The sequence below is a fragment of the Myripristis murdjan genome, chromosome 22, assembly GCF_902150065.1.
Source record: "Myripristis murdjan chromosome 22, fMyrMur1.1, whole genome shotgun sequence".
In the NCBI taxonomy this organism is placed as follows: Eukaryota; Metazoa; Chordata; class Actinopteri; order Holocentriformes; family Holocentridae; genus Myripristis; species Myripristis murdjan.
Window position 1 is genome coordinate 9,124,897 of NC_044001.1, and position 26,511 is coordinate 9,151,407.

Here is a 26,511-nt window from a genome sequence, read left to right on the forward strand (position 1 = left end):
TGTGAAACTATCAGAAAGACAGCATCAGGATTTCAGGAAAAAAAAAAAAAAAAAAAAAGTCCAAAGGTGGTTGTGTGTGTGTGTGTGTGGGGGGGGGGGGGGGGGGGGGGGGAACACACACACAGGTCCAGGAACAACAGAGGATTATAAAATAAAAGCCTTTCAATGATGTCTCTGCCCTATAGCCTTTTATTTTAGAATACTCAGATGTGCCTAGGCCTGGCTGTGGGGCTCCTTACTATAACAGTGCATTATTCCTTTGTTTTTTCACCTTAGTACAAAGATGTTGCTCATATTCATTTACTTTGCATCTAGAATTTTTTTTTTTATGTCAGGGTTTATACAGACACACTCACACATTCACACCAATGGATTTTTATTCAGACTTTCTAATTCATCTGAGCTGCATGTCTTTGGATTGTAGGAGGAAACCTGACCGAGTTCTGGGAGAAAATGAAAATTGTGCACATACAAGAAGCAGGACTGCAGTTTAAACCCAGGACCTACTTTTTATGAGGCGACAGTGCTTACCACTGACCCCTCAGGCTGCCAGTTACATCTTCAAAATTTATTTCCCGTGGCTCCTCTATTGTAGTTCACTCCATTTCCTGTAATTTTTTTCAGGTTAAGCCCCAGTGTTTCATAGTTTAGGTCTAAGAAAGGCAGGTGATTTTTTTCCCCTTGGCTGTGAAGTGCCAAAGGCTCTAGGTTCTCAGAGGGGTCCATTGTTAGTGTCTTAGTGCCACCTGCTGGCTTCCTGTCTCATCTAGAGATTTCTCCTACTTGAATCCCTCCCCCTGCCTGTTTACTCAGGAAAATAATTCAGTAACAAACTGAGTGAGAATTGGAGACACTTAAAAATTCCCCTGATTTAAGTAGCCATGGCAGGTAACTAATACTGGTAATTTTTTGCACTAAGTAAATGTCTAATTCCTAAATAAAATCTAAGTCTACTACAACAGTTAAATCTGTTGTTTTTGAAAAATCTGTAATTGTCAGTTTACAAAAAGGGAACAGTTGAATTTCAGCAGTTCAGCTGCAGAGGACTGATTTTTCTGTTAGGCTGAAAACTTTGTGAGCAGGAGTGAAGTGGGAACAGAGCAACAATTGAAGGAAATCCCCACAGAGACTGAGAGCTTGATAGTCGGCAGACTCTCTGGTCAATAGTTAGTTTTTTCATGGGTTAGCTTATCCAGAGCACAGGCAAGACACTTAGGAACAATGCCATGACTTTTTACGTCAGGGAAAAATTGTGCTGTCAGTGAGGTAGGGTTTTTCTGCTCTTATTTGACCTTAAGTTGTATTAACAAACTTGAAGAAGCACAAAGATGATGTTGAGTAATTTGCATTGTTGCAAAAGAACGAAAGTAAAATACCTTAATTGAAAAAAAATGGAGGCAAGCCATTGTTCAAAATTATTGATCCTAAGGAAATGATGCAAAAGGAAACAACCCTGTTTCCCAGGGTTGTCCCACACAGATAAGCCAAGCACTTGCTAATTTTAAAAGCTGAAAAGGGAAGGAAGCATGACAGCAAAGTTTCCGCTACAGCAAACATTGTAGGAAAAATATGCGACAAGCCTGTCTTGGAAAAAGCTTAGTGCTCGTCTTTGCTTTCAGTCAGTGTGGATTTTAACACCAGCTTATGGTGGCAGCATGGCATATAACGAAACAAATCCCTTTTGGGAAATACTAAAATCTTTTAATCTTGGTGAGTGCATCTGTATTTCATTTCCAGCAATGACATCTGAGGAATTGCAGACTATTTTATAGAGATTACTGTCGAGGAATAGCACACTGTTGTAAAATGCACATGTGATCGTTTGAGTGATAGATCAGTCTTGTAGAATATAGTGCTGTCTTCACATGAACACCTATAATCACAAAAAAAACATACTTTGAGAAACTGTAGAAACCAAAGGTACCTTCAGATTTACATGCATGCATTTTAAAAATGATCTAACAGGATATGAATACATCTTCAAGGCTTGATCAGTCCAGAAAAGACTATCTATCATTATTTCAAGTCCAAACATAACCATTGTGAAAATTGGAGTTAGAAGGTTTTCATGAGTCACGATGTAGTCGATTTTTTATTCCAGCGCAGTGAGTTGTGTGATGATTCTACATAGAAAGTGAACCCACACAGCTGCTGTGATGTAACATTTTAGGTAACTTTATACCCATTATAGCAATGCCCAGCAACAGTAAATCAATAAGACAGAGAAATATTTCCTGAAACATCATTTTGTGCACTCATACAGTCTCGGAGTTCAAGAAGGAGGTTGCACTTGATGCTGTTGATACTTCTCAAGTGCCATAGTGTTTGTCTACTAATCAGATTTTCTTTATGCTTCTAACATCAAATGCAGTTGCGAGGTCCAGCTGGGGCAGTAAATATTTCTATGCTCAGAACATCCTGCCTCAGTTTCCTCTCAGTGCTTGCAACTACTATTTAGTTCCTTCGGTAATTAGACACATTTTGAATTGCCTGACACGCTTTGATTTATTTTAGTTTTTAATTATTATTATTATTTTTTTTTTTATTTTTACAGGCAACTTGATTCTAGCCTTCTGCTTGTCTATGCTGGTGGGTCTGGTGCTAGGTGCTTTGATCTACATTCTCTTGACCTGGGCATCCAGACGCAGGGCCTCTGCCAGGATCACTAGGCGCTCCAAAAAGCAATCTGGCACTTCACGAAGAAACAACCCCATGAACAACCAGCTGGGCCTGTACCGAAGCACTTTCCTGAGTGTCTACCGACAGCCCTCTCTTGAACCAGTGGGCCCGCTGGGGAGTAAGCCCAGCACTGAGGCCTCCACTTTTCGCCCACTGCCTAAAGGAAGCAGGGCCGGCCTGGAGACAGGGTCTGACACCCAGGTCACCATGCCTGATGACACAGCAGCTTCAAGCTCGTCAGATTCGACATCCCTCGTGCCAAACAAGAGACACTCCTTCTGGCTGGGTAGCAATGGACTCCGGGGATTCTTGCCTTCACAGACTCCCCCTCCTGCATACGACAGTGTCATTCATGCCTTTCAAGAGACTTGCACTTGATTCTGTCGTGAGAGGGGGAAAAAAGAGATTCATGGATTACAGCGGACCACACGGGCTAAATTCTGCTTTTCAAGGAAGAATTGTCTCTGTATTTTGGAGAAAAGGCCATTTCTGATAGCAGCCTCTGTTCCTTTCCAGTCTAAAGCAGTGGTCTCAATTGTTTCTGCATCAGGAACCAAATGCTTACACAGCCATCAAATCTCCACTCAGTATGTTACACAACCAGTCGAAAATGTGTTTTCTTTTGTTGTTTTTGTTTTTTCATCTCCAACCATTTCAGGGCATCTCAAGAACCATTTTTGGTTCACCAGTTGACAGATACTGGTATTATGGAGTGGCTGGGACTGAAGCTAGATTGTGCTCTGACTGAGTGTGTTATGTAGGAAGGAGAGGGAGACACAGATTGCCACATAATTATATTATGTGATATCACAATAAAGATTAATGCTGATTTTATTGAAGTGTTTGGTTTGTGCCTTTGTGCAAATAATGAAACACTATACTATAGCCCACTGTCACTACATCTCAGGACTTAATAATTCAAGGACTGTGAATCTTATGCAATCATTCAAATGACTTGTGATGTGTCAAATGTAAAAAAAAAAAAAAAAAAAAAAAGGGTCCTATAATAAGGCTGGCGACCTTAATTCCCTACACCATGCCCAGACTGTCCAGAGAGGCATGACATTGGGTTACCAGGACATTCATCACATCAAGATCCAGTGTCAAGAATGTCACTTCAACTTACATTAAAAAGGTGGGGTGCGCCATGTGAGGTTGCCATTATGTAAGAAATCCCCCTTCTGAGGTGCAGCAACAAATCTAGTATCCAGGTTATCACCCTCTGCAACATTGTGGCATTTCAATATTAAATGGGACTAAATTGACCCTATTTATCTCCGATAATGCTTGACTGGCATATTAAGTCTGTCGATGCTGCTTTTTTGTGATATTCCCGAAAATCCTGTGGCCACTTTTCCTTCCAATCCAAAAATGGCAACCCCTTTTTAAAGATACAACGAGAAAGTGAACCAGCCGAAAGACGCCTGGCAACACGACTGCACAGTGCACCGACTGCCCAGAATAAGCGGTGTCAGGTAGGCTACGTTTGGTTGCATAATATTATAGTCCGGCATCCAGTTTTATCGAAATGATTTCTTTATTTCTCGGTGATCCATTTGTCGCACCGGTTTGACTTATTGGGATTGGTGCATGCGGTCGTATAAGACGCCTTTGAAATAGGAATTTATTTGATGTAATGGGAAATCGTCAGAAACCTTAACGTTGATTCAGAAGACGGTTCGGCTACTTTGACTTTAATACTGGGGAAATTCACATTATTTGACGCGAGGGGCCAATTCTTTGTGTTATTTTATTTGGTCGGTGATCATGTGAAATATGCATGTTTTTATTCTTATGTGTAGTAGGATTACGTTATCAGTCATCTGGTGTAGAAATGGAAAAATTGAGTTCTCAGCCTTGTCTTGTTGGTGGAGCTTAATGTCTGGTGCTTGACGTAAAATAGGAAAAAACGGGCTGTATCTGTACCCATGGAGACTGCGAGTGCCCTGATCTCCAATGCAGTGTTGCTGTTGCATAGAGACTGTGAAAACAGTGAATTTCAAGGTTGATGCACTGAACGACAACGCTGCTATTTTAGGCAGTAGCCTTCTCTTTAGATATCATTACTTGTTGAATAAGGACGTTTTTTGTTTTTTTTTCCCCACCACTCCTTTTGTTGCAGCAGATTTGCACAGCTCTCCAGAACCACACTAGGACGAAATGGGATGGGCCACTGGTATCAAAGAAGCCTCCCATCATTTCATGACTGGCACAAACTCTCAAGTGCCGAGCTCCTTGGTTAAATGTATTTAGAGCTGGACCGGATCTGTATGATGCCTTTTACTTCCCCATAGATTTCATTTTAAGTATCACGAGCAGAGCAGTCACAACCCTTCAGTGCATCATCTGAATGGAAATATGGACACCTTCAAAGGAGGAATTTTGACTCAACATGTCCAGGAACTATGAGGTATGTTAATTTGCTGTCTTATCACTTAGTCACTAAGTCGGTTGTCTGAAATGAAAGGTGCATTTGAATTTTTTCATATGTGAAATACATGTGGTGTATTTTTGGAATTGGACATGTACCACTGCAATTCAGAATATCAGTCTATTACACTTCAGCTGATGAGCATTAATAGTGTAAATCAAACCTTTTACAGCTTAAAAATACATGTAAAACCTAGAATTAGCCTTCAGATAAATAATGAAATGGAAAATAATGTCCTCAGTTCAATAAATTTTCATAAATGTACAGCCAGTAGTTGGTGACAGTGTTTCAACTAGGAGCACTATCACAGGTTAGGCCTTTAAAGCTACAATATGCAACTTTTTTCCTAGAGGCAGCCAAGTGTACTGCAAGTCCCTCCCTCCGCCCTCAGCTGGTCACGTTCCCACCCCAACATTTTGTCCGTCATATTCAGAGTTTACTTGGAAACAGCGACTAGCTTGAGGCGGAAGCAACCAGCGTCTGTAAAGCCACAATTGTTAAATAATCAGTTAGATAAATGCAGGCAGCAGGCAAAAGACAGTAATGTTCACCACGTTGCTGAGTGGCTCTTGTCGCTTCACCTTGATAGCCACAACCAAGCTCACCACAAGCCATAAATGGTATACACCTCAAACTTGTCAAACATCATTGCAAAGAACATGGCGATTTAGGCATTTATAGGCCAGGTTGCAGACTGACACAAACTCACAATACATATTATAGATGAAATTATGTATTTATGTATTTAATTGAGTGTTGTTAATCATCTTATCTGTCCCTCTGCTTTGCCCATCAGCCTGGTCACTCAGTAGGGATGTTGGCTGCCGTGGAACATGGTCCCATCCTCTGCAGCGACTCCAACATCCTCTGCCTCTCGTGGAAAGGCCGGGTTCCCAAGAGCGAGAAGGACAAGCCTGTGTGCCGGAGACGGTACTACGAGGAGGGCTGGCTCGCCACGGGGAACGGGAGAGGAGTTGTTGGGGTGACATTTACATCAAGTCACTGCAGGAGGGACAGAAATACCCCCCAAAGAATCAATTTTAACCTACGAGGGCATAACAGCGAGGTGTGGTCTTAACTCTCATAATATCACTGTCTTCACCGTAAATGATAAGATACAATAGCATAAGCTGACTAAGAATAGAGAAAATGGAGGTATTTATGTATAATGCAACCGACAATTAAAATTCTATAATGCATGAAGTAGAAGCACATGACTTAGAAGTATGAACAGAAATAGAAATTACAGTTGAACTTATTGAATAGCACAAGAACATACTGAGACAAAGAGACAATGAATGAAAATGTAAACAATATGTAAAATATACCCAAAATGAGACATATAAAGTAAATCTAAAAACATTAAGAGGCATTAAGTGCAATATGGAATAAATCAGAGGAATATGAAAACATGATGTAAACAAGCTGTAAATGCGAAATCCCATCTTTTGTACAGGATGTGCTGTATTCGTAATGGCATGTCTACAGAACAGCATGCACCTCTATAGCAAGTGTTAAGATGATGCTGGGAAAAATCAATTTACAGGTTTAGATAACGTTTGCAGAATGGACATATTTGCACATGTGCATCTCCAGCTGTTGCATAATATACCTAGAGAGCCCCCTGTGTTTATTCAAAGTAATGCCAGTTATTTTGGCCTTTGCAGGTTGTCTTGGTGCGTTGGAATGAACCCTTTCAGAAGCTGGCCACGTGTGATATGGAAGGAGGTATTTTTGTATGGATTCAATATGAGGGAAGATGGTCTGTGGAGTTAGTGAACGACAGAGGAGCTCAGGTATATACATGTATCTGCTATTACCTAAATACTGACAAAATTACATTGGAATAGCTGTTTTTTTTTTTTACTGCTGTCCTACAAAGCGAAATTCAGAAACCTCTTATGTGCCAAGTACAGCAAACAAACAAGTGGGTGGCACAATAACAAAGTACATACTGACACAAGGGAAAAGGACAAGTGAACCTTACATGTTGATGATCTTAATATGTGCACAGAATTCTCATGCATAATTATTTTTTCACCAGGTGAGTGACTTTACCTGGTCCCATGATGGCACTCAGGCCCTCATTGCGTATAGGGATGGCTTTGTGTTAGTCGGGTCAGTCAGCGGACAGAGACACTGGTCGTCTGAGATCAACCTGGAGAGTCAAATCACCTGTGGCATCTGGACACCTGACGATCAGCAGGTACTACCTACATGAAATAGTCTTTGCAAAATACATGCTGGACAAAGTCAGTCGGTCTTGTTTTCACGCTTCAGTTTTTCCTGAAACAATACCAATATATGTCTGCAGGGTGAGATATTTTACCTAGCCTCTTATGTTGCTTCACTGTTTGTTTTTGGTATCTTTTTAAAGAATAGAAGATTAAAGTCCCCCTCTAGCCATTGATTAAAGCCCCCAAAATATCATCTCTGTTCATCAATATTATGTATTTAGAAGTTTTTAGAAGATTTTAGTTTAGAAGATTTTAACATTCCAACAATATTATTGAAGTGAAGCGGCCTTTTCAAGGTTTTTTTTTTTTTTTTTTTTAAGTAACACTCTAGTGACTGGTGTAGCTGGTGCTAATGACACCCTGTCAGCTGATGGGATTGGCTGTCAGATTTATGATGTACAAAATCCAACTGGCCCAGAGTCCACGTAGTCAAGGTCAGACATTTTAGGGGGCGTAAACATAAGGAAAATTGTTTTTTGAGTGGGCATTTAGGCAAGGGATTTGATGATTCAAGATATATTCGTTGTGTCACCTATTACAGTTTAATGTGCCATGTCCCTTCAGGTATTGTTTGGTACGGCGGACGGTCAGGTGATAGTGATGGACTGCCATGGACGGATGCTAGCCCATGTTCTCTTGCACGAGTCTGACGGGATTGTGAGCATGTCCTGGAATTGCCCCAATTTCCTAGTGGAGGACAGTACAGAGAGTGACACTGACTCAGACGACAATGTTCTGCCTTTAGGTACAAGGCCATTTCCCTGTGCGCTGCTTATTTAACTGCTTGTTACCTGTGTAGACTGCAGCAGCTAATGTACTCTCTTCTATTTCTTCCAAGTGCGGAGGGTCAAGCCTTTGCTGACCGTCAGCTTCTTATCAGGAGATATCAGTTTAATGAACAACTATGATGACCTCTCACCTAACATAATTCGCTCAGGACTGAAAGGTATGAACTCAGCTCTTGGTAGTATGAATATGAAGATGTAATAAATAACATTTGTCATAATTCTGACAATGTGCTGAGTAAGTGCATGCGATTATTTCAATCTCCTGCTCATTTCCTTAAACTGAGAGTATAGATAACCTATTGTAGATGGATTTTAGGTTGCTTTCAACTTCATAGTAAGATATGACACAGCAAATATAAAAAGATTAAAGATGATAACACAAAAGACACAATTTAAAAAGTGTAGCATATTTATTATAAAACATTGGTGTTTGAACTTTTATGTATTGACATTTTTCACTGTCACATTTGCAAGTTAACTCATGACTGATGTTGACAGTATTACCTATGATACTCAAAGTTACCTTAGGACTTATGACTCTGCAGATGTTGAGGTCCAGTGGTGCTCCCAGGGAGACCTGCTGGCTGTGGCCGGCATGGAGAGACACGGGCTCCCTTCCGACTCCGCCTGCGCATCCATCATGCGGAATGCCCTTGTTAAGTTCTATAATGTCCAAGGAGAGCACATTTACACTTTAGAGACGCCTGCACAGGTTAGTCTGGTCAAACGCAGCGGGTGGAGCATAGCTGTAGCACTGCCAGTTCTAGACGCTAGGTCATTTCACTGGGGCCAAATATATTTCAAATGCTTTGTTGTTAAATATTTATGGTACTGCAAGGCGCTTTGGGTAAAAATATCCTTCAAATGTTAGCCATCAAAATACCGCATTAAAACTTTCCAAATTTATATAGAAAAACTTTTCCTGAGAGAAACATATGCAGGGGAGTGATTTTCAAACTGGAGTCCAGGGACACCCTGGGGTCTTTGAGGGCCCTCCAGGGGAAACATAATGAGAAAGTTTAATTTCACTATAATTTACTTACTACATATACAAAAATGTTGAGTGTTTATTTAAACAGTGTTTTAGAATCACCTTTTTAAATCTGTTCGTCAGTGTTCAAATGTCTTAACAATTTAATACTTAACACAATCCAAAATATGTTTTAATATGATAGTCCCTAGGGCAAAATCACTTCAAATGAGTGTCTGTGGCATAATGAAAGTCAGCTGATGTAGGGAGACCTCAGCACTTTCAGAGAGACAATTTTTTGTTGGTTTTGTCAGATAGGGACACATTAATACAACAAATGTATCAAGAATTGAGAATCCAGTTTTGTTTATGCTTGTTAAACCTTTTTTTTTTTTTTTTTTTTATCACTTACTGCTTTCCAGAGACCCATCACCACCATTTGTTGGGGCCATAGGGACTCTCGGCTGTTCCTTGCATGTGGACCAGCTCTATATGTGGTGCGTGTGGAGCACAGGGTGGCCAGCCTCCAGCTGCTGTGCCAGCAGGGCATTGCCAGTGCCCTGCGAGAGGAGAGAGATGTGGGGAAACTGAACATGCCCTCCCTTCTCTGTTCCTATGTGACCACTGCTTTCATACCAACCATCAAGGTTCACTGATCACTATTTATCACTGTGCAGTGTGACTTGTTTGCTTTGTTTCACTACTATGGTGGCTACCAATCTTAAAGCCATTTCCTCTGTTTGTTCTAGCCTCCGATTCCTGACCCCAACAACATCCGTGACTTTGTTAGCTATCCCACAGCTGGCAATGAGAGGCTCCACTGCACCATGAAGCGAGCAGAGGACAACCCCGAGGCAGGTGGACCCTGCTACACTCTCTACCTGGAACACTTGGGAGGACTAGTGCCCATCCTCAAAGGACGACGCATCAGCAAGCTCCGGCCTGAGTTTGTCATTATGGATCCAAAAACAGACAGCAAGGCAGGTAGGTTCAGCTTCCAAGAAATGAAGTGGATCATGAGCTTTTGAAATAGAAACACTCTGTGGGGCTGAAGCAAACAGATCACACAAGCAGCATACTCATCAGCTTGACATTTGAATAGATTTCCATAGATTCCCAGAAGTCCATGTTTTGTTTTGTTTTGTTTTGTTTTGTTTTGTTTTTCCAGAGGAGGTGTGTGTGAATCCCATGATCTCCTACACTGACAGCTGTAACTGCTCAGACTCCAGCGACATTGAGCTGAGTGATGAGTGGGTTGGGAAGAAGTCACCAAAGTTATCCAGAGGAAACAGATCACCCAAACTCTCCAGGTCAGAAAAACTGAGAATTACATAAAAATAATCAAATTTTAGGCATCATACAAACCTGAGTTAAATTGTAATTGCAAATAATTCTTATCATTTGCTCATTCTGGCATTTGACTCTGAGGTCTGAAATGAAACTATGACTTGAAATGTCCAATTAAAAATAAACAGATATCTGAAGATTTAATATTTCATTGTTTCAAAGAATGAACATGGAATCTAGAAAATCTCCTAAACTTTCACGGGCCAATCAGGAAGGTCAGCGATCTCCACGGTTACCAACAAAGAAGCCACCAGTTCGTTCCCCTAGTCTGACACGCCGAGAGTTTTCCATGGACGGAATTACAGAGGTATTAAAAGCCTGTCTGTGTATAAGTGTATCTCTGTTATCTCTGAGCTAATTGCATGGTAATAACTGTTAATAACTGAGTATTTTGTTTTATCCATCATTATTTTATCATGTTATAACAGTGGCAATTGACATTGTCCTTTTTAAATTTCTATCTGTTTCCCATTTCTTTGGCATCACAGCACAATTACCTCGCTCAAGTTACATCCAACATCTGGGGGACAAAGTTCAAAATTGTTGGGCTTGCTTCTTTCCTGCCTGCCAATCTCGGTGCAGGTAAACGCCACAAATACCACACATAACACATCACATCAACCGATTTAACAATTCTGACAGTTTCCTCTTCTGTTTCAGTCATTTATAAGACCAGTTTGCTTCATCTGCAACCGAGACAGATGACAATCTACCTTCCAGAAGTGCGAAAGATTTCACTTGACTTCATGAGCCTGCCTGTTTTCAACCCGAATGTGTTTAGCGAAGATGAGGATGACTTACCAGGTGTGAATGAATTGATGAATAAATTAAACATTAGTACAAAAACTACTGAAAAACGAGGGTGATTGTATGTGTGGGCAAGGTGCTTGATTCATTATATTTGCATTTTGTCACTTATTAGATCTTTTTTTTCTCTGTGTTCATACAGTGATGGGTCCATCTGGAGTGGCTGGGGACAATCCTCCCTGCACAGTTAACATTCCCATTGCTCCCATCCATAGTCCAGCCCAGGCCATGTCCCCAACTCAGAGTATTGGCCTGGTTCAGTCTCTTCTGGCCAATCAGAATATTCAGCTTGACGTTTTGACCAATCCTACAGCCACTGCAGCAGCAGCGGCAGCGGCGGCAGCAGCTTCTGTCCCTGTTGCTGATCACAGCCAGGACACTGTTGCAGCACCGTACCCAGTGCCAACTAGATACTCTAACCCTGGACAGGTGATCTTCAGTGGGCTAGAGATGGGACCTCTTCTCCCCGGTACGTTACCTCCCCCACCTCCGCCTCACCATCTTCCACCTCAGCCACATCCACCGCGGTCTCATCCACAGCAGCCTCACCAACAACAGTCAAAGCAGTCACAGCAAATACAGACACAACAGCAGCAGAAATTGCATCTTCAACAACAACAGCAGCAGCAGCAGCAGCAGCAACACCACCATCAACCGCAACAATCACAGCAGCAACAACAACAAGCACAGCAAATACAGCAGCAACATCAACAGCTGCAGCAGCAACTACACCACCACCAGCAACTACATCAACAACAGCAGCAACAACATCATCAACAGCAACAACAACAGCAGCAACAACAGCAACAGCAGCAGCAACATCAACAGCATCAGCATCAACAACAGCAGGTTCAGCAGCACCATCAAATGCAACAAAATCAGCAGCAGGTGTCAAGCCAACAACAGTTTCAGCATCAACAGCAGATCCAACAGCAACAGCAACAGATGCAACTGCAACACGAGCAGATGCAGCAACAGCAGCAACAGATGCAACAGCAACAGCAGCAAATCCGACAACAGATTCAAGAGATGAGGCAGCAGCAGCAACAGCTCCAGCAGCAACATCAGCAGATCCAACAGCAACATCAACAGATGCAGAGGCAACACCAACAAATGCAGCAGCAACTGAAGATGCAGATCACACTGCCTCCTCCTCCCTCGGGCTATCCAACCATCTCCTTACAGCAGCTTCATCTTCTGCCACAGATTCCTCCTCCCACCACTGAGCCTGGACTAGACAGGGGAGAACATGGACACACTCTGAAGCCAAGTCTGCCCCGGTCTTTACCTCCCTCTTTCATTGATGCCGAAGGATCAGTGGAGATTCAGATGAGGAAGGTGAATCCTCCTCCTCCATATCCAGGTACGGTGGTTTCTGCAGCTGCAGCAACAGCCTCAGCTCCTCCTCAAACCCTCATCACCAACTGTGACAGCCCCAGTGTCCTGGCGCCAGATTCCTGCCTCAAGAAGGACGAATTCTTGCTTCACCCAGTTACGTTACAGTACCCAACACCTTTGGGATATGAAAGGATCACCACCTTTGACAGCAGTGGAAATGTGGAGGAGGTGTGCCGGCCACGTAGACGCCTCATTCGCAACCAGAATGCATATGCTGTCCAAGGCATTGGAGGCTCAGCCACACTCAAAGTCACTTCATCTGAGAATAAAAAAATACAGCTTCCCTACAGCTCAGCAACGTTAAGCCGTCTCTCTGTGCCCAGATACTCAATACCGAGTGGAGACCCTCCTCCTTACCCTGATCCAGCAAATCAAGTAACTGCAACACTTCCGCCTCCCCAGAGAATTGACAATAGTCTGATTCATGCCACTTTAAGATGTGACCGCAGAGATGTGGGGCTCAAAGTGCCACAGATGATGGCTGATAGCTCGAGAACCCTTCCGACCAAGTCCAAAATGAACAGTGCCCTAGCGCTGTCCTACCAGCAGAGGGTGCCCACTGCATTGTACACATGCACACAGTGTAGCAGCAATAGCAGCAGCACCAGTGTCAGTGTCAGTGGTGGTGGAACTACCAGCAGTGGCATTGCAGGTGGCACAGTGGTGAGGCAGGATTTTCCACCAGGGAAAGGTGCACATCACAGTACCATCATTGTGCACTCCAAAAGTGCGTCTCCCCTGGCCTCCCAGTCATCTTACAGTCTGCTGAGCTCTGTGGATAACAGTAGGGACAGAACAGTGTACGTTAACTCTGCCTTTACTGAAGATGAGACTCTAAATCAGCAGTGTCACCTTGAGAAATCGGTACGTCACCTTACTTTAGGTGATGTCAGTTTGACAGTTAAACGCCCGCCACCTTACCAGTGGGACACCTCCACTACAGAGGAGTTCTGGCTGTCCCCAGAGCAGACTATGTTGGCTCCCCCACCAGGACCTCACAAACCACCTCCACTCATTTTTAGTCAAGCTCAGCACTTGGATATGAGCCGGTTACCTTTTGTTCTCACAACTAAACCTCCCACTAGTCCCAGCACTAGCACTCTTACATTCCCATCAGGTTACCAGATATCCCTCTCACCATTTCCTCCAGGTGTGGGTCACAGTGGACCAACACTTCAGCCCTTGCAGAACCCTCCACCACAGTGCTCTCCCAATGAAGTGGTTGCCCCAGTTCCTTTTGCTCAGCAGGACCCCAGTTTGGTCTTACCACCAGGATACCCACCCAACCTTGCTAACTTGGCTTGCTGCCCTCTGCCTCCAATGTACCCCGGGGCCAGCTCATGTGCTGGACTTCAGCTGCACCCTGTTAACTTGCACCCCTGGAATCCCTACCCCTGCCCACCTCCCATGCAAGACCCTCCATCCCATCCTGCCCCACCTCTCCCCACCAAAACTCATCAGATGTTAGAGAAGCCAATTCTCTCCCCACCTCCTCCAACTGCACCACCTCCACCTCCACCTCTCCCTCCCCCTCCCCCACCCACTGAGCTACCACCATCCAAAAGTGCTACAGAAGATCTAGCAGAGTCTGCCAACAACTTTCCAGAGCCATCGTCCCTCAATGAAAGCCCTGTCCCGCAAGAATCAGAGCGCTTCAGCAAAAAGAGCCGTAAAAGACTGGACAGCAGAGCTGAGGAGGCCAATATGCCGACTGTCTCAGAGGGCAAATCCAGGAAGGAGGGGCGTGCACTTTCTGACTTCAACACTCTCATTTCCAGCCCAAGGCTTGGTGGCAGAGAGAAGAAGAAGCCCAAAGGTCAGAGGGAGCAACTCAATAAAACCAAGAAGATGAACAGGACCACAAATGAGTTCCAGGACAGTTCAGAGAGTGAGCCGGAGCTTTTTATTAGCGGCGATGAGCTAATGAACCAGAACCAGAGCAGCAAAAAGAGCTGGAAGAACAAGCGCAGCCTACGCATGGCAAGTGAGCTGGAGGAGATTAAATGCCGCAAAGCAAATGAGAGAGAAGACCGCAGTTTGGGCAGCCAAGGATTTGTTTACGTTATGGCCAATAAACAGCCATTATGGAATGAAGCCACCCAAGTCTACCAGCTTGACTTTGGAGGACGTGTTACTCAGGAGTCAGCGAAGAACTTCCAGATTGAGCTGGATGGTAGACAGGTATTTGTGTTCATAATATACCTCCAGTTTAATTTACAAATTGATGTGTTGTTGTGGTGTTGTTTCTGAAACTTTAAATTCAATGTTCTTTGACTCATTTTTGAAATCTCTTTTTAGGTGATGCAGTTTGGGAGAATTGATGGCAATGCCTATATTCTGGATTTCCAGTATCCTTTTTCAGCAGTGCAGGCATTTGCTGTTGCCTTGGCCAACGTGACTCAACGGCTTAAGTGAAAAAGGTGCTCTAATCTGTGCTTGTGACAAAATAAAGACTTATTTTGTTATTTTAGGTCGATTCAAATGAATAGTTAATGGCCTTCAACCCATCAATGTGGGATATCAGTTGGGTAAAATGAGGTGTCAGAGTTCTTTTTTTTGCAAGAGGAGATTAATATATAACTTGTTCTCTCACATGCAAATAATTTACAATCAATCTCTGGAGGGCAATATTAATCTGAGAAAATGTTAGTGAAAGAAAAACCTTGCTAGAGATCCATCATTGTCAGTTCATGTGTTGAATGTACTCAAGCTGATATTATTCATTATTTAAATGTTGGATAAACAGAGGTTAAAAGACATACATGTTCAAACGAATTTCAAAAGTCGAACCTGGAAGTACAGTGCCACCTGTGGTGCTAATAACATTCTCTTCACTAAAGTTGATTGAAAGCACTTAGATTGCAATGACTGACAGTATGTGATGACCAATCGAGACTTTTAAATGTGTTTCAAAGTGATAAATGTTTTGGTTGCATTTGTGTTGTCTGTGTGGCAAAAATAGACCTTTATCTTTATTTATTTATGGTGTGATCCAAAGTTGCAGAGAGATTAATTTTCACCACCACATCATATATCATATATATGTAAAAACAAATCCACTTTTATCCACTTTCAGTCAGTATAGCTTATTCTTTGGGACAGTTCAGTGTTGGCTTAGCAGTTTCCTGTGATATAATAACTTTTTTTCTAATATTCTTTTCTCATAAATCCATGTATATTCAAGGGAAAGTGTTTCCATCCATTTCATGTTTTAAATCTCTCAAAAAGTTTGATGTGCAATAGAGGACCATATTGATTGTGTAAATGCAACACAAAGAGTGAAAAAAGAGTTAAAACATGAAGGTAAAATTGGTCATAGTTTATCATATTTCTGTCCGTGTTTCTGCTATGAAGTGGTCTAATGACTCTAATGTGGTAAATTATTAATTTTGTCATGAATAATTTTTTATTTTGATGTGTTTGTCAAAACTACATTGTTCGTTGTTTTTCATCTCCAAAACTCTCCTCTGAAATGTCTTATTATGTCGCAAGAAATGGTCTGTACTATAGGTTTACATGTGATCTGAAAGAGGAAAAAGAAAAAAAAAAAAAAAACTTTAATGATCCCTGCGGGGAAATTGGGTCAAAATAAGCTGCATATCCTGACCAGACTATCCTGTGTAAAGATCCTAGATCCTCTCAGTTTCTCTTAAGCTTGGTTGACTCTGTGTTGTTGTCACTGGGTGTTTATGATGCTACTTGAAAATTGCATTTGAATGTGAAGTAGTTTGCCTCTCCGGAAATCAATGCTGCTTTAGATAGATCATAATGCTACCTAATTAGAACCGATGTTGTACTCGCAAATCAGAACATGAAGCTGCTTGTGCTGTCTATTTAGTAAATAGCCTGATGTCATTATATGCTTAAACTATTGTGCTCATACGTTGCTTATTTCAGTAACTAAGTTATTTGCCTTTGCTTTGACATAACACCAACAGATTTTGGATGTTAAGCTTGTAGAAAAAAAAAAGACTGAGAAAACGCTCAGTTTAACTTGTGACAAAGCAAAAGTATTAAGTAAACCATATTATTAAAGTGTAAAGATTAATTATTACTAGGAGTGAGATTCATGTAGATTTGGTGCTAACGTTTAAAGAAACACTTGTGGAACGTATGGACATTTGTCTTTTGCTGATTCAAGGTTATTTTAAAGTACTCTGAGAAAATATTTTGCAATAATCCAATGCAGAGATTTTTCATTTAAGAATGCCGCTTCAGAGACTCCATGGGCCACAGTGTGTGTGTCAGTTATCATAATTACTGCCTAATGAATATTTGGTTGCCAGATTTTTTTTTTTTTTTTTTTTTTTGGTCTTATTTTGTAAAAGAAACAATTATGATATGACCGTAGGTTAAATGGACCTATAGGCTACCCAAAAGGTAATTAAAAAAATCTTTTATTTCAGATGTTTATGTTGATTCATTTCTATTTCATAATAGTTGGTTCTTTTTAACACATGCTTGCACATGCTTATTAACACATTGACTCAGTGTGTGAAGAAATCGAGGACGATCCCTAAACTGAATCTGACATCACCAGTCCAACCTGAAGTTTGAGATGTGCGTCACAGTACACAGAAACAGAGGCAGACCGGAAGTACAACATCCAAAATAAAAGCACTTCATCTTATATCATCTAAAGTGCCCGAGCCACCTCTGTAAAAATAATAATAGTGATAATAATACAAGAGAAAGGAGAAGAATGAGTTGGTGCTGTTCAAATACATAATTTTAAATAAATAATGGCAAACTGAATTTATTGCATCACAGTAGCTTAGTCTTGTCGGCATCAGAATTGATTAAGGCAATTATTCATAATTACAGGCTGTCAAATTATAAGGAATAAAGGCATTTGAACTTGTGGAGTATTGTGACGCAACTTGATATTATGTCACACAGGGTGATAACAGCCCACTCTGCACCGAATCTTTTTCTGTCTGCCTCTCTGGTGTTTTCCACCTAACAACATTAGCTGCCTACAAAGTATTTTCTCAGCTCAGAACATTGTCGTCTTTTGTCCTGTAACACAGCCTTGAACCGTGATGACACTCAGCATTTCTGCTTCTATCTCATGCGAGACAAAGAAGTCTATTATGCACAGTATTAACACACCACTTTATTTACCAAACACCATAATCAGAGGTAGTAAAAGATGAAATGAATCAGAATGGCTACAGATTAAAGGTAATCAAACATCAGATGTGATTATGTATATATGACCAGATGTTATTATTTGAACACACAGGTTTTATTATCACAAATCTCCCTCACCATGGCCTGTTTTCTTTTGCTTTTGATGAGGACTAGTGATGCCACTACACCTTATGCATGATAATTGTGTGTAATATGTTTGTATTTGAATCATGACAATTTGTTTGTTTTTAATCAAAATATGTGCATGGTGTGCATATGATCAAATGGCAGCTGCAAGGTACTGGTGGCATTTCTTTCTTTCTTTTATTTTTTTCAACTTTTTTGATTTTTACTTTTGGTGTCCGCTCACAATATGAGAGATCCTTTTTAATATGGTCTACATTTTACTGAATCTATCAGCCCTTTTATTTATTTATTTATTTATTTAAACCTTTATTTTGTCAGGCAAGTCATTAAAAATCAAACTCTTATTTACAATGGTGGACTGGCAAAAAGTGAAGTCTCTTGAGGGGAGATGGTGGGGGCTAAAAAAAAAAAAACTTACAGCCTTGTGCTTAGTCTAGCTGTGAATATACCGAGAAAAGACCATTTCTGGGGCAAATGACAATTGTAATTTCATTTACAGCACCTTGAATATAAATTACACTACACAGAGAGTCCACCTTTCTTTTTCCATACCTTTCAACATACATCTTGTATTTTAACCCCACATTCACAATAGTGTTCATGTGTTTTCTTAAAGTTAGGTACAAAAAGTGTTATATTACCTGTGTATTGGACATTGCCGTGATTTTTCCAAAAAAAGCTGGACATAAAATTCAGAATCCTGTTAAAATGCAAGTGACATGCAGCAGCCATAGAAGGTGACAAAAATAAAACCTTAATTTCTGCTGTATGGAAACACTGGATGGGTTGTAGGCTATACTTTAATTTTGTAACCTCTGTTTGTTTTATTTTATTTTATTTTATTTTATTTTATTTTATTTTATTTTATTTTATTTTATTTTATTTTATTTTATTTTATTTTATTTTATTTTATTTTATTTTATTTTATTTTATTTTATTTTATTTTATTTTATTTTATTTTATTTTATTTTACGACGCCTTTAATCTGAAAAGTGTAGCCGGAAGTGTCCTCCCTGTGCTTTTTGACGTTGTAACGTTTCTCCGAGGAAATTTACGGCATCCATGCGAAGCGCTTCGTCTCTGACAGGTTGTGGTCGGTCGTCACCTGAGATGCACTTTGAGAAATGACTTCACTATCGCTACATATAGTAACGATACTGACTGTAATTCATCTCTGAGGAATTGGAAATAAAATAAACCAGCTTTGAAAGTTAAAAAATGGACCCGCCGCTCGCTGACCCACAGCAGCCAGGTTGGTGGCTTTTACTAACGACAATTTTTACTGATAAAGTTTCGTAAGCAGTTGCGTTTTTAATGGTGTATGTACACTTATTTACTATTTTTCCAGCCTGTGTGTTTGCGTTTAACAGTTTCATATGCTAGAATGCTCAGTTTGCGTCGCTTTTTGTATAGTTTGCGTTTACTTTCAGTTTATTTCTGTTAAGAGAAATGCGTTATGTTGTGGCAGATGAGAGCAACCCGAGTGAATCTGCGGATCCTCCGTCGAGAATGTCAAGACAGCAGATCCTCACCGTCATATCAATGGCATCTGTCAACTTCAGCTCGATGATATGCTACTCCATATTAGGCCCTTTTTTCCCTAACGAGGTGAGAGGTTGTTGGCATGAGTGTGTAGCTTTCGTGGGCGAAAAACAAAGAAAAGGAATTGAGAATTGAAATGGAGTCAGTTTCGTTTCTTTTGATAACACGTGGACACACACACCTTCAGATCATAAGTTGTTTTGGGGTTCAGGTGCCACCCACAGGCCACCCATGACTCTTTGACCTGACAGCCGTCACCGTGTCTCATGAAAAAAAAAAAAACAACTGTGGTGGAATTAATGGAATGTGCTAGTAGATAACTAGTGACCCTTTGAGCAAGATGGGATCATGTGTTTGACATGAAGAAGCCTCTTTGAGGGCCAGAGAATGACCAGCCCTTGTGTGACCATCCACATGGGGCCCCAGGTGAGGTCAGCTGAGAAGATCCATAACAGCTGCTGCCATCACCTGATGACCAGTTGACCTCATACTTGTGCATCCAACTTGAAACATCTCAGTTATGTCAGAAGAACCATCTAATGGCAGTGATTATATCCACTGTATGTCGGTATGACGGAAATGAACAAATAGCTTTTCACTTTGCATTCCATAACCTATAAAATAAAACTTTTCAGGTTTGTTTATTGCCTTTGGTGTCTAGTGTGATTTCACCTGTCACAGCGTGCTATTACTTATTTTTTTTGCTTCTTAGAATTACTGATTTAATTCATTATTATTCCAACACAGGCGGTGAAGAAAGGGGCCAGCCAGGCCACCGTTGGTCTCATATTTGGCTGCTATGCCATTTGCAACTTAATTGGTTCATTGGTATTGGGGAAATATGTAAGTACATGCCATTTCATCTGAATTGTTTAATCTCCTGTGCATTATGACTTGTTACCTTGATATTTATATACCTTGACTACCTTGACTTATACCTTGACTTTTTATCTGCCCATGCATCAGATTGTCCAGATTGGCGCAAAGTTCATGCTTGTTTCTGGGCTGTTTGTGTCATCCTGCTGCACCATTCTCTTTGGGTAAGCCTGGGTTACAGTCCCTTGTGGTGTGTGAATAATGATGTCCATAGTAATTTCATTAGTAATATATTTCACAACACAGTAATTGTAGCATGGTTTAAAGAGCAGCATCATTTTTGGATTTCTGTGTTGTTTATTACATGTACTGTGTTAATAATTACAAATTCTTTGTTAATAATTATAGACATAAACACTAGGATTTGTCAGGGGACAAGCTAATGCAACTAGGTTAAATGACTGTAACACTCACAAAGTTGGCATTGTGGCAGCTGCAGATTTAGGTCTTTAGGTTTCTTGCACCCAAAGTGAAGGTGTTATGCATTATGTCTGTGCCCCGAAAAAGCCTCTGCTTGTCCAGTTATGTGTTTGAGGAGATTTTGGCGGATTGTAAAAAGTGGCAACACTTGGTCAAAAGTAAGACTCAGACTCCTGAAGTCCATAAGCATACAATGGAACAGTGTCCAGATTCGGTTTGATAAAATATTTGCAAGATGTAAAAGCAACAAAGATGAATGCATAGGACTGCATAGTGCAGTGTTGTATGGGAAGTCTACGTTTTTTTTTGTTCTTCGTTTTTTTTTTTTGTTTGTTTGTTTGTTTGTTTGTTTTTTTAATATGGTCTGTTGACTGGTTTGAAACTGGTGTGACAATTGTGGGTACCCAGCTCCAGATCAACTTTTTAAACATTTACATTTTGTTGTATATGTGCTCTAACATGGTGTGATGACAATAACGTTCAATTGAGTTGAATTGAATTGAATTGAATTTAGCACGCCTTGATAATGAAGGACTCTAATTTTATCTGGTAAAAAATGTCACTACTTAGTCGTTGATATGTTTAGGAATATTGACCTGGCAAAATCTCTCACAGTATACAGTTCAATCCAAGACTAAAGTAACAATTAATTTATTCAGTTTTGTGGTTTTATGATCCCTATTGTATTATCCTTTACTACACTGGATACTAGTTGATTGTTTTCTTTCTTGTTTTTACAGATTACTTGATCGGGCTCCAGCAGGAGCCAGTTTTATTACTCTCTGTTTTATAATAAGGTCTGTAGACGCTCTGGGCTTTGCTGCTGCAATGACATCCTCTTTTGCTGTGTCAGCAAAAGTATTCCCAAACAATATAGCAACTGTTTTGGTGAGTGTAGTCACTGCTTGTCTAACTGGCATGCTATTTGGGCATTAGAATCATGAGAAAACAAAAAAAGCATTATAGTTTGAGTTGTTTAGCAAATACTGATTCCCACAGCATTGTAGAAAATAATGAACTGCTGTGGATGTATCAGAATTTGTCTGTAATGCTGAAAGAAACACTCAGACTCTGCTAAATAAATGAGTTGCCCAGTCACCTGTATATCTGTAAATAAATGTGTATTTTATACATATTTGTTGTATTTCTCTCTCTTTAGGGTAGTTTGGAAATTTTTACAGGACTGGGTCTTATTCTGGGGCCACCAATTGGAGGATGGTTCTACCAGTCATTTGGATATGAAGTGCCTTTTCTGCTTCTTGGATGTGTTTTAATGTGCATGGTTCCTTTCAACATTTACATCTTGCCAACCTTTGGTAAGGGTTCAGAGATTTCAGCAGATTCTTTCTGTGATTGTAACTGCATTTAGTTAAACTGTACTTTGTGCTTTTCTCTGCTCAGATGCCAGTCCGTCCAAGGATTCATTCTTCCGACTGTTCAGTCATGTTAAAATAGTCCTGATCTGCTTCTTGATGTTTAATCTCAGTGCAGGACTGGGCTTCCTGGATGCCACCTTGTCTATATTTGCCGTTAAGACGGTAACCACCTCTCATTGACAATACAAATACTGGATTCCATATGCCAAAGGTGCCTGTGCGTCAGGCATAAAATCAAAGTCCTCTAACTTTTCTCAGTTCTTAAAAAGTCAGATATAATTGACATCCATGTTTTTCAGGTCACACGTTTTGAACATAGATGAGGGCTTATTGTATTTTAATGCTTCTCTGTTTTTCCTAGTTTAGTTTATCCACTGGCTATGTAGGACTCATCATGGTTGGTTTGTCGTTACCTTATTGCCTGGCATCACCACTTCTTGGGTTCATCACTGATAAATTTCCTGTAAGTAAGAAACGTGACCACAATGATCATGTATGTGTGTATGCACACACATTTTTTTTATGTCATATTTTGAAATTAAGTATTATCCAAAGTAAAGAGTGTGTGCTGATACTCACCAGGCCACCAGGAGTTGGTTCATGGTGTTAGGAGGCATCGCCACCGCAGTTGGCTTCTGTCTGCTTGGTCCCATGCCTGTTCTTCACATCCCGAGGTGAGCATGGGTCTGGCTTGTCTCGTACTTCAGGGCTTTAACATTCACTAAATTAACACCTCCAAATTGATGTCAACTTGTATTTATTTATTTTTTATATTAAGATCTAATTCTTTGTTGTGTTTTCATATCTGCAGTCGGCTATGGTTGTTGGTCTTCATGCTTGGCGTAATTGGGTTTTCTCTGGGCATGACTGCAATTCCTATATTCCCAGAGATCCTCACATGTGCATAGTGAGTCACTATATATGTTGTTTTTTTTCCATGTGTGACTTGGAGTGTGGCTGTAGTGGACATACAATGATTTTGTCCTTCTCACATTGTAGTGATCACGGATTTGAGGAGGGACTAAGCACTCTTGGAATGGTGTCTGGGTTGTTTGGGGCAGTTTGGTCTATGGGGTAAGTGCTGCTGACCTGCTGCTGACCTTTACATTCAAATCAGAATAGTTAGTTGATATAAACCCTATTTCAAACCACATTTACAAAGCGCTTCCCAGTCAAGAGGGCTAAAGTTCAAAAGACAAATGAGTAACACCCAAAATATAACACAGAACAAATGTAGCTAAACAGTAATGAAATGATAATACAGTAATACAAATTTTAAAAAAGATATTAAAAATGGATAAAATAAATAACAGTGATTAGAAAAATGGGCTTTAAGAGGAGATATAAAAGATGAATTTCTCTGTGAAACTGGACAGCAAACTAGCTTGTACAGCAGCAACGGTGGCTTTTATTAACTGTGTAAATCAGTGTGTGGATGCCATGTTCTCAAACAGTCCAGTTTGTGTTACATTTTATGCTCTAATTAATTTTATCTAAGGGAATATATCTGGAGACTTAATTTAACCAGTGAGATGCTGTTGGAGAGGAAGTTGATTTCCAGTGTAGCAAAGCAAAATCATTATACCTTTTTGGTATTTATTCAGAGGATCGGTTCAAGTTTGTGAGAAGAGACTAAACTGGGGATGTGAATATCTGAACACACTTCAATTGTATCCATAGCAGAAGTCAAAACTATTCTATCATCTGATTTTAGAATAGATTAGGGCAGTCACCTGACATATGAGATCATACAGTAGACACACAGCAGCTATAGTCAGCATTTGGCTGATTAGTTCATGTCCTGCTGTGTAAAAATAACTGCTGGAGTTGATTTAATTGTAATGATGCCGTTTGCATTTGATTTTTTTTTTTTTTTTGCTTGTTTTTGTCAGGATGTTTTATGGCCCAATCATGGGTGGTCTTATCACACAACATCTGAACTTCCAGTGGGCAGCTGCAATCCAAGGAGGCTTGGGCTGTGTTGCTGTAAGTATCACTCTTTCAAGTGTTGTTATTGTTCAGTTTTCCATGGTGTGCATTATGGGAAATATCATGTGCCCACATGAAGGGCCATGTGTGGAAAGGAAATACAAATTCATATAAATCCAATTTCCAAACTGCAATTGTTTGCGTATTATTTGTGCATAGTCTTCATGTGATAGGAATGACTTGATTGAGGGGCATATGACCCTATTTTACAATCTGGCATCAATAATAACCGGCCAATTACTGTACATACTCATGCACTCAGCCTCATGCTCAGAGACAGCGGTCACAAGGCTGATTTTCAGGCTTGTATAATTCTAGCATCATGATGGAGACAGAATCCCAGCTGTGATCAGATAGGACACGTTGAATGTGATGGAGATTTTTTCAGCAGTTTTCAACCGTCTAGTCAGGCTGGCATGTGTCTCCTCCAGACTGCAGTGTGTGCCTCACGTTTTGGACTCGTTTGTGCATTTACGGGTGCTTTATGTAATCACGGCCAAGACATTGCATCTGGCATCGTGCTTTCATGGCATCTGGCATGTAGACGTGATTCTGAGCCCAGTAATCGTTCAGTTGTTCATGTGCCCAGTGAAGACTGATAGTGGGTGAGAAGCTATCATTCACATTTCTTGTTTTTGTTATACACATAAAAGGGGGGTTATAAAGTCAGAAACAGAAACTGTGTTACAGAAGTGAGTTAACCACACAAGTGATGTGTCATCCTCTCAACAGGCCCTTCTTCTTGGTGTGTATTATCTCTGTCAAAGACCCCAACAACAAAGGTAATCACATCCTCAAATTAAGATCAAATAAATGGATCAATCAATTGCAATACCAGTGCTAAGCTTCAGCAGCCAGAGGTTCAAATCTGCACGTCATCCCCTCTCTCTGCCCTGTCTCTCCTGTCTCTCTCCCTTGTGACTGCCCATTCAAGCAGAAAGTAAATAATCTTAAAAAAAAGATCAAACAAATGCATGTCACATATGTCGATGTTCCATTTTTTTTTTTTAGTTGGAGTATAAATTGAACGCTTCCTTTTTTGTTTGCATTTTAGAGTTGTCCAGGAAAATGGGATTAGACCTTCAGATGAAAGGACTCCCCTTCTGGATGGATGAAATATCGTCTAAGCAGCAATGTGGGCAGATGCCATACTGAATGCAGCTTAAAATTTTAATGTTTCAGAGCTAGCTGTGGTCATCAGCCAGCAAGTTAGCACGAGACAAAATGTTACGACAAAATGTAAAAACAAAACATCTCTTTTATAATTAACTCATTGTAAACTTATAAAATATAGGTTCTAACTTATTGTGTTACGGGGACTGAAATGATTTTTACTGTGGTCATGAATAGATTCTATTGTTATCTTGTGTCAGAATGTAATTTTGAATACGCACACTGATTTGTAATATTTTAACTTTATCAATCACAGTAATATAATGAAACAGTACAACTGTGTTGTTGGCTTCCACTTGATACATTAGATAATCTGAGGAATCAGTTATCTGTTGCTACCGTCCTGGAGCTTCTTAGTAGCACTTTTTAACTGCATTAATGAATGCTAAGTGAATGACTACAGTCAAACATTGGAAGTCACAGGGCGTTCACATCCCACATCACAAACTAATCTCCCTGTTGTTCTGCAGGGCTGTTGTGTTCGTGGTTTTCATTTTCTACATCACATGACTTGAATTTCATATTTAAGCAGTACACATAAAGAGCTACTAACCAGCTTCATGCTAATGGGAAATATAATTACCATGTGCCATGACATTGACTGTGAAGATACACAGCCCTTAATACCAAATATAGAACGGACTTCAAGTGACAAATAATTTATCCCATCATGCCACATTAGCCTACAGCTATTGATGTGGTTCCAGTGCATTAGGCACCTTGTGCCTTGTCTTCTTCTTACTGAGCTGCTTGAAGAGTTTGCTCTAGGAATCTTCAAGTTTTACACTGATTTGAATTACAGTAGTAAATAACTGAATTACATTAAGTTTCATGTGTGATTACTTCATCTGTCCCTCTTTGTGTGCATGAACTGACTTAACGTACTGTATACTGTTCATAAATGAAAATGTATGACTGTTACCCAATTGCCATTTTTTATTTAAAAGGGTAACATTATTTCTCTGTCTTTATTATCAAATATATACGCAGCAGTGTGTTTTTTCCTTAAAAATATAGTCTTGATTTCAAATGAGTCAATCACATACCTATGGTAAATCCTAAAATCCTCTGGGTACAGAAGTCAGACAATTCTAAAGTTATTTTACATACCAGAAAGTCACATATTAAATGATTATATGCTACTTTTTACCCATGGGTTAGTGTACACCAGGAGAAAAACAGTAATAATGTTCATATA

The 26,511-nt window shown here is 40.3% G+C and overlaps 3 protein-coding genes across 3 annotated transcripts; all 3 read left to right on the forward strand.

Annotated features, from left to right (window-relative positions):
• The first annotated feature begins 1,635 nt into the window (after positions 1–1,635).
• On the forward strand, positions 1,636–3,448 carry myct1b (myc target 1b). The gene is made up of 2 exons (XM_030045155.1): positions 1,636–1,710; positions 2,555–3,448. Exons 1-2 carry the CDS (start codon positions 1,656–1,658, stop codon positions 3,055–3,057), a joined length of 558 nt encoding a protein of 185 aa, XP_029901015.1. The 5' UTR covers positions 1,636–1,655; the 3' UTR covers positions 3,058–3,448.
• Positions 3,449–4,796: 1,348 nt separating this feature from the next.
• Positions 4,797–17,064, forward strand: tulp4b (TUB like protein 4b). The gene is made up of 15 exons (XM_030045128.1): positions 4,797–5,089; positions 5,907–6,176; positions 6,778–6,906; positions 7,155–7,316; positions 7,912–8,092; positions 8,186–8,293; positions 8,681–8,847; positions 9,528–9,752; positions 9,855–10,089; positions 10,274–10,415; positions 10,615–10,759; positions 10,941–11,034; positions 11,113–11,256; positions 11,402–14,838; positions 14,956–17,064. The coding sequence occupies exons 1-15, from the start codon at positions 5,072–5,074 to the stop codon at positions 15,070–15,072; spliced, it is 5,574 nt and encodes a 1,857-aa protein (XP_029900988.1). The 5' UTR covers positions 4,797–5,071; the 3' UTR covers positions 15,073–17,064.
• A 1,926-nt stretch (positions 17,065–18,990) lies between these two features.
• slc18b1 (solute carrier family 18 member B1) lies at positions 18,991–26,484 on the forward strand. Its single transcript, XM_030045147.1, has 14 exons — positions 18,991–19,189; positions 19,406–19,545; positions 20,227–20,322; positions 20,446–20,519; positions 21,516–21,663; positions 21,935–22,091; positions 22,177–22,313; positions 22,513–22,614; positions 22,734–22,825; positions 22,963–23,058; positions 23,151–23,225; positions 24,044–24,137; positions 24,873–24,922; positions 25,195–26,484. Exons 1-14 carry the CDS (start codon positions 19,156–19,158, stop codon positions 25,253–25,255), a joined length of 1,356 nt encoding a protein of 451 aa, XP_029901007.1. The 5' UTR covers positions 18,991–19,155; the 3' UTR covers positions 25,256–26,484.
• Positions 26,485–26,511: the final 27 nt, after the last annotated feature.

What these genes read in the sequence shown, in the direction of transcription:
- tulp4b (XM_030045128.1), top strand. An exon ending in TGAACGACAGAGGAGCTCAG is followed by an intron (nt 6,907 to 7,154) that starts GTATATACATGT and finishes TTTTTTCACCAG; the next exon opens with GTGAGTGACTTTACCTGGTC. An exon ending in GGACACCTGACGATCAGCAG is followed by an intron (nt 7,317 to 7,911) that starts GTACTACCTACA and finishes ATGTCCCTTCAG; the next exon opens with GTATTGTTTGGTACGGCGGA.
- slc18b1 (XM_030045147.1), top strand. Translation starts at nt 19,156, where the DNA reads ATGGACCCGCCGCTCGCTGACCCACAGCAGCCAG. An exon ending in CCTGTTCTTCACATCCCGAG is followed by an intron (nt 22,826 to 22,962) that starts GTGAGCATGGGT and finishes TCATATCTGCAG; the next exon opens with TCGGCTATGGTTGTTGGTCT. An exon ending in GGGGCAGTTTGGTCTATGGG is followed by an intron (nt 23,226 to 24,043) that starts GTAAGTGCTGCT and finishes TGTTTTTGTCAG; the next exon opens with GATGTTTTATGGCCCAATCA.
- myct1b (XM_030045155.1), top strand. Translation starts at nt 1,656, where the DNA reads ATGGCATATAACGAAACAAATCCCTTTTGGGAAATACTAAAATCTTTT. An exon ending in ACTAAAATCTTTTAATCTTG is followed by an intron (nt 1,711 to 2,554) that starts GTGAGTGCATCT and finishes TTATTTTTACAG; the next exon opens with GCAACTTGATTCTAGCCTTC.